Raw genomic sequence first — 7500 nt, forward strand, 5'->3', positions numbered from 1 at the left:
ACCACTAATGACTTCCTGTACCACTAATGACTTACTTTACTTCCTGTACCACTAATGACTTACTTTACTTCCTGTACCACTAATGACTTACTTTGCTTCCTGTACCACTAATGACTTAATTGACTTCCTGTACCACTAATGACTTCCTGTACCACTAATGACTTACTTTACTTCCTGTACCACTAATGACTTACTTTACTTCCTGTACCACTAATGACTTAATTGACTTCCTGTACCACTAATGACTTCCTGTACCACTAATGACTTACTTTACTTCCTGTACCACTAATGACTTAATTGACTTCCTGTACCACTAATGACTTCCTGTACCACTAATGACTTACTTTACTTGCTGTACCACTAACGACTTAATTGACTTCCTGTACCACTAATGACTTCCTGTACCACTAATGACTTACTTTACTTCCTGTACCACTAATGACTTACTTTACTTCCTGTACCACTAATGACTTACTTTACTTCCTGTACCACTAATGACTTAATTGACTTCCTGTACCACTAATGACTTCCTGTACCACTAATGACTTACTTTACTTGCTGTACCACTAACGACTTAATTGACTTCCTGTACCACTAATGACTTACTTTACTTCCTGTACCACTAATGACTTACTTTACTTCCTATACCACTAATGACTTAATTTACTTCCTGTACCACTAATGACTTAATTTACTTCCTGTACCACTAATGACTTACTTTACTTCCTGTACGACAAATGACTTACTTTACTTCCTGTACCACTAATGACTTCCTGTATCACTAATGACTTACTTTACTTCCTGTACCACTAATGACTTAATTGACTTCCTGTACCACTAATGACTTCCTGTACCACTAATCCACTAATGACTTCCTGTACCACTAATGACTTACTTTACTTCCTGTAGGACTAATGACTTGCTGCTGAAGACTTCCTGTAGGACTAATGACTTGCTGCTAATGACTTCCTGTAGGACTAATGACTTGCTGCTAATGACTTCCTGTAGGACTGACTAATGACTTCCTGTAGGACTAATGACTTGCTGCTAATGACTTCCTGTAGGACTAATGACTTGCTGCTAATGACTTCCTGTAGGACTAATGACTTGCTGCTAATGACTTCCTGTAGGACTAATGACTTGCTGCTAATGACTTCCTGTAGGACTAATGACTTGCTGCTAATGACTTCCTGTAGGACTAATGACTTGCTGCTGATGACTTCCTGTAGGACTAATGAGTTGCTGCTAATGACTTCCTGTAGGACTAATGACTTGCTGCTGATGACTTCCTGTAGGACTAATGACTTGCTGCTAATGACTTCCTGTAGGACTAATGACTTGCTGCTAATGACTTCCTGTAGGACTAATGACTTGCTGCTAATGACTTCCTGTAGGACTAATGAGTTGCTGCTGAAGACTTCCTGTAGGACTAATGAGTTGCTGCTAATGAGTTGTACCTCTTGGATGTGGTCTTTGGCCTGCTGCACTTTGTTGTTGAAGTGCAGTTTGACTTGGGCCTCTCTCTTCTTGTGCAGGAGGACTTGGTTGTCCTGCCATCTCTGCCAGGTCTTCACACGCTGCTCAAACACGCCCTGCGCGCGCACACAGTTAACACCTGCCATGCGTCACTCACTCAGCGTGTGTGAGGGTGGCGTGGCACCTTGACGGCGGCGAGCAGGCGCACGTAGTCGCCCAGCAGCTCAGACAGGAAGTAGAAGTCTGCGTGGGCCTGCTGGTGGTGCTGCTGCTCCATCTTCTCCTCCACCTCCGCCAGCTGAGACAGAGCACGGGACAGCGCCGTGTGGTCCTCGCTGTTGCCCAACATGGCCGTCGACTTGGCAAACTGCGCCGTGTTGACTGACAACTCTGAGGACACAATAGTGCTCTTGTTGACTTCTACTAATGCTAACATGCTAACATGCTAATGTGTGTGTGTTGACCTGTACTAATGCTAACATGCTAATGTGTGTGTTGACCTGTACTAATGCTAACATGCTAATGTGTGTGTGTGTGTGTTGACCTGTACTAATGCTAACATGCTAATGTGTGTGTGTTGACCTGTACTAATGCTAACATGCTAATGTGTGTGTGTTGACCTGTACTAATGCTAACATGCTAATGTGTGTGTGTTGACCTGTACTAATGCTAACATGCTAATGCGTGTGTGTGTGTTGACCTGTACTAATGCTAGCATGCTAATGTGTGTGTGTGTGTGTTGACCTGTACTAATGCTAACATGCTAATGTGTGTGTGTGTGTGTTGACCTGTACTAATGCTAACATGCTAATGTGTGTGTGTTGACCTGTACTAATGCTAACATGCTAATGTGTGTGTGTTGACCTGTACTAATGCTAACATGCTAATGTGTGTGTGTTGACCTGTACTAATGCTAACATGCTAATGTGTGTGTGTGTGTTGACCTGTACTAATGCTAGCATGCTAATGTGTGTGTGTGTGTGTGTGTGTGTGTGTGTGTGTGTGTGTGTTGACCTGTACTAATGCTAACATGCTAATGTGTGTGTGTTGACCTGTACTAATGCTAACATGCTAATGTGTGTGTGTTGACCTGTACTAATGCTAACATGCTAATGTGTGTGTGTTGACCTGTACTAATGCTAACATGCTAATGTGTGTGTGTTGACCTGTACTAATGCTAACATGCTAATGTGTGTGTGTTGACCTGTACTAATGCTAACATGCTAATGTGTGTGTGTTGACCTGTACTAATGCTAGCATGCTAATGTGTGTGTGTTGACCTGTACTAATGCTAACATGCTAATGTGTGTGTGTTGACCTGTACTAATGCTAGCATGCAGCAAGTAGTAGGACTCTGGTGTGTGTGGCTCAAACACAAGCTAGCATGCATCAAGTGTGTAAAGAGCTATTCCATCTCGCACGTATCCTGGAAAAAGTACAGTCAATTCCAGACTATAAGCCGCCACTTTTTTCCTATGCTTTGAACCCTGCGGCTAATAAAACTGTGTGGCTAATTAGTGGATTTTTCATAATGTTCTGTGTTCAATAGTTCTCATTACACACGTGCAGAAACACTGAAAAGGTGTGTTGTTGTGTGTGCCATGGCGCCATCTGTTGGACGAGTTTGCTCACTGTGTAGCGGGTGGAAAATGCACTTCCTGTTTTAACACCTTAGACTGGAAGTAAAACTGTCCTAACGATTCTACTCAATGATCACTCCACACGTTTGTAAGTTTTACAATGTAACTACAACAATTCTTACTTACTGTGATGTCTGGAGGAGTGTTTTCATGCACATTTGTACTTGCTATCGTAATGAAACGACGCTAGCGTCGTTAGCATGAGCTAATATGCTAACTCATTTAGGAGTGTCTGTGTTAGTATTACTAACTTACAATGGCATTCTTTTTGTATTGTTTCACTTTCGTAAATTCACCAAAACGTCAGCGTGGAGTTATTGATTCTGTTTAGCTGATTGGAGAGCTAGCTTGCGCAGCTAGTGGGTCCATGACCATGACTTCTGTTTTGTTTCATCAGCTGTTTTACTGCCCTGTTACACACACCGTCTGGAAACAATTAAGGTATGTAAATAAATATTTCTGTGTAAATAACTCATTTCAAAACATATATATCTGCGGCTTATAGATTGGCGCAGCTATCCATCCATCTGCCCATTTTCTACAGCTTGTCCCTTTTGAGGTTGCTGGCTAATATATGGGAAAGCCATTATTGTGAAATGTAGTGGGTGTGGCTTATATAGCAGTGAAATAGGGGTACTTGCATTAGCATTAATGGGAAGGTGACAATCTAAGGACGCACCTTTCCTGTGACACACCAGCGACTCCACGCTGGCGTGAAGTTTCCTCAGCTGGACGTCCAGATTCTCAAAATGTTGCTGCTTCTCCTCAAACCACTGTCACACACACACACACACACACACACACACACACACACACACATCACAATAATGAAGCCAATGTTAAGCCCCGCCCCCCTGGTCCACTCACGGCGTCCGACTCGTTCATCTTGATGGTCATCTTGTTGACGGCGTCGGCAGCTTTGTTGACCATTCGGAGGAGGCCGGCGCCGCTGAGTGCCTGCGTGCTGACGGCGCGTGGCAGCTGGACACACACACACACACACACACACACACACACACACACACACACACACACACACATGGTCACAGCGCCCCACAGTGGAGGAGTGGGCTTCTTTTCATACAATTAGCAGTTTCCTTCACCCCCCCCCCCCCAGCCCCTCTGTGATTGGCCCGTCGTCCGCCTTCCCGATGAGACGCCAGCCAGCGTCCGTCTGCGTGAGACAAGCTCATTTTTCTTCATTGTGTTCAAAGTTTACTTGGCCCCGCCTCCTGCAAACTCATTTATCCGGAGCGCCGGTGGTCCGGTCTCGGGGGTCCGCGCTAAACGAAGGGGGTGTGGGGGGGTTCATTTAGGCCACCCCCTCCTGGTTGTGTTTCATTAAGTGGAGCAGACGGACCGCCGCGCTCGCTCAGGCGTCCCACAATTCATCTGTTAAGTCGCTGACAGACCCCCATTTATTTCACTGGCCACGCCCCCTGTCTCCCTGGAGGACAAGAGGAGAGGTGAAAGGTTTACCTCAGAACTTTCCAAGAACTGCAGGAGGTCCGGGTCCTTGAGGAGGACAGGGTGCTGCGCCGTCCTCATCAGGTACCTGCGTGCCGACAAGGCCGTCAGAGCGGGTCGCCACGGCAACCAAGCACGTACCTCTCCAACGCCAAGCGCCGCTTCTCCACGAAGTCGTTGGACGACTGGTCCTCCTTGCCCACCTTCACCTTGGTCATCCCTGGGGGGACGCCACCACGCTGGTTAGGGGGGGTGCCAGTGGCGCCCGGCGGCGCCCGCGACAACTTACCCACAATGCTCTTCTCCGGCGCCGGCGGCACGATGCAGCCCACGTGGAGGTACTTGGACGCCAGCTTGCTGTGCAGGCCCAGGAAGTCGCTGAAACGCCGCCGGACCGAGAACTCGCCCAGTCTGAAAAGAGACGAGGACGTCTGTGGCGCCGCCCCAGAGGTCAGAGGTCACTTTTCAGTGGGGGGGGGGGGGGGGTGAAAGGTCAAGCACTAACCTTGGTGGTGACCTTGTAGGCCATGTAGGCGTTCATGCCGTCACCTGGCGACACAAGTCACATGACTCAGTCATGACACACTTTGACCCTGGAACAGACTTTCTATGTCAAGACTTCACTCACCCACTTTCTCAGGGTCTGACACACTGATGTGCACCTCACCCCCACCCTCCACCTCCACCTGCTGACACAACCACAACATGTCACTCCTCTCTCTCTCTGTGTGTGTGTGTGTGTGTGTGTTCTCAGGGTCTGACACACTGATGTGCACCTCACCTCCACCCTCCACCTCCACCTGCTGACACAACCACAACATGTCACTCCTCTCTCTCTGTGTGTGTGTGTGTGTGTGTGTGTGTGTGTTCTCAGGGTCTGACACACTGATGTGCACCTCACCTCCACCCTCCACCTCCACCTGCTGACACAACCACAACATGTCACTCCTCTCTCTCTCTCTGTGTGTGTGTGTGTTCTCAGGGTCTGACACACTGATGTGCACCTGACCCCCACCCTCCACCTACTGACACAACCCCAACATGTCACTCCTCTCTCTCTCTCTGTGTGTGTGTGTGTGTGTGTGTGTGTGTGTTCTCAGGGTCCGACACACTGATGTGCACCTCACCTCCACCTGCTGACACAACCACAACATGTCACTCCTCTCTATGTGTGTGTGTGTGTGTGTGTTCTCAGGGTCCGACACACTGATGTGCGCCTGACCCCCACCCTGCACCTCCACCTGCTGACGCAACCACAACATGTCACTCCTCTCTCTCTGTGTGTGTGTGTGTGTGTGTGTGTGTGTGTGTGTGTGTTCTCAGGGTCCGACACACTGATGTGCACCTGACCCCCACCCTGCACCTCCACACTCCTTTGTGTGTGTGTGTGTGTGTGTGTGTGTGTGTACCTCGTCAAAGGAAGAGTGTGTAAACATGTGGTCGTGGGCGTGGCCGATGAGAGGAGTGATGACGGAGCATGGCGGCGTGATGGGGGTGATGGCGGGAGAGGGGCCGTCAGACAGCAGGACTTCCCTCTCTGGACTGTCCAGGGACACTTCCTCTGTGGCCTCTACACATGCAAACACACATATACATACATAAATACTTACATACATACATATACACATACATACATACATACATATATATATATATATATATATACACATACATACTGTATGTATGTGTATACTGTATAAACATACATACATTCTGTACATATACATACGTACATACATATACACACATATATATACTGTATATATATATATATACAGTCAAGAAAATAAGTATTTGAACACCCTGCTATTTTGCAAGTTCTCCCACTTAGAAATCATGGAGGGGTCTGAAATTTTCACAGTAGGTGCATGTCCACTGTATGAGAGATAACCTAAAAAGAAAAATCCAGAAATCACAATCTATGATTTGTTAACAATTTATTTGTGTGATACAGCTGAAAATAAGTATTTGAACACCAACATTAATATTTGGTAGAGTAGTCTTTGTTTGCAATTACAGAGTTCAAACGTTTCCTGTAGTTCTTCACCAGGTTTGCACAGACTGCAGGAGGGATTTTGGCCTACTCCTCCACACAGATCTTCTCTAGATCAGTCAGGTTTCTGGGCTGTCGCTGAGTAACACAGACTTTCAGCTCCCTCTAAAGATTTTCAATTGGATTTAGGTCTGGAGACTGGCTAGGCCACTCCAGAACCTTGATATGGTTCTTACGAAGCCACTTCTTGGTTTTCCTGGCTGTGTGCTTTGGGTCATTGTCATGTTGGAAGATCCATCTTCAGTGATCTGACTGAGGGAAGGAGGTTTTTGGCCAAAATCTCACAATACATGGCTGCAGTCATCCTCTACTTAATACAGTACAGTCGTCCTGTCCCATGAGCAGAAAAACACCCCCAAAGCATGATGCTACCACCCCCATGCTTCACAGTAGGTATGGTGTTCTTGGGATGGTACGCATCATTCTTCTTCCTCCAAACACGCACAGTGGAATTATGACCAAAAAGGTCAATTTTGGTCTCATCTGTCCACAAAACTTTCTCCCATGACTCCTCTGGATCATCCAAATGGTCATTGGCAAACTTAAGACAGGCCTTAACATGTGCTGGTTGAAGCAGGGGAACCTTCCGTGCCATGCATGATTTCAAAGCATGGCGTCTTAGTGTATTACCAACAGTGACCATGGAAACGGTGGTCCCAGCTCTTTTCAGGTCATTGACCAAGTCCTGCTGTGTAGTCCTGGGCTGATTCCTCACCTTTCTTAGCATCATTGACACCCCACAAGGTGATATCTTGCATGGGGCTCCACTCCCATTGAGATTGACCGTCATGTTTAGCTTCTTCCATTTTCTAATGATTGCTCCAACAGTGGACCTTTTTTCACCAAGCTGCTTGGCAATTTCTC

At 46.8% G+C, this 7500-nt stretch overlaps 1 protein-coding gene across 6 annotated transcripts in view; it reads right to left on the bottom strand.

The window, feature by feature from the left end:
• snx2 (sorting nexin 2) overlaps positions 1–7500 on the bottom strand; it is a 35227-nt gene that overhangs the window by 15409 nt on the left and 12318 nt on the right. For 2 of the 6 annotated variants that reach the window (XM_061979951.2, XM_061979954.2), the window contains exons 3-12: positions 5993–6153; positions 5212–5269; positions 5089–5132; positions 4873–5014; positions 4725–4803; positions 4596–4671; positions 3984–4097; positions 3796–3889; positions 1661–1866; positions 1458–1592 (exon numbers count right to left, since the gene is read on the bottom strand). In XM_061979951.2, coding sequence (XP_061835935.1) covers positions 1458–1592; positions 1661–1866; positions 3796–3889; positions 3984–4097; positions 4596–4671; positions 4725–4803; positions 4873–5014; positions 5089–5132; positions 5212–5269; positions 5993–6153 — 1109 coding nt within the window. Of the gene's footprint in view, positions 1–1457; positions 1593–1660; positions 1867–3795; positions 3890–3983; positions 4098–4595; positions 4672–4724; positions 4804–4872; positions 5015–5088; positions 5133–5211; positions 5273–5479; positions 5507–5992; positions 6154–7500 lie in introns of all 6 variants that reach the window. The other 4 variants (XM_061979949.2, XM_061979953.2, XM_061979952.2 and 1 more) reach the window with 3 other exon arrangements.

The sequence above is a fragment of the Nerophis lumbriciformis genome, linkage group LG20 (assembly GCF_033978685.3).
Source record: "Nerophis lumbriciformis linkage group LG20, RoL_Nlum_v2.1, whole genome shotgun sequence".
Classification (NCBI taxonomy): domain Eukaryota; kingdom Metazoa; phylum Chordata; class Actinopteri; order Syngnathiformes; family Syngnathidae; genus Nerophis; species Nerophis lumbriciformis.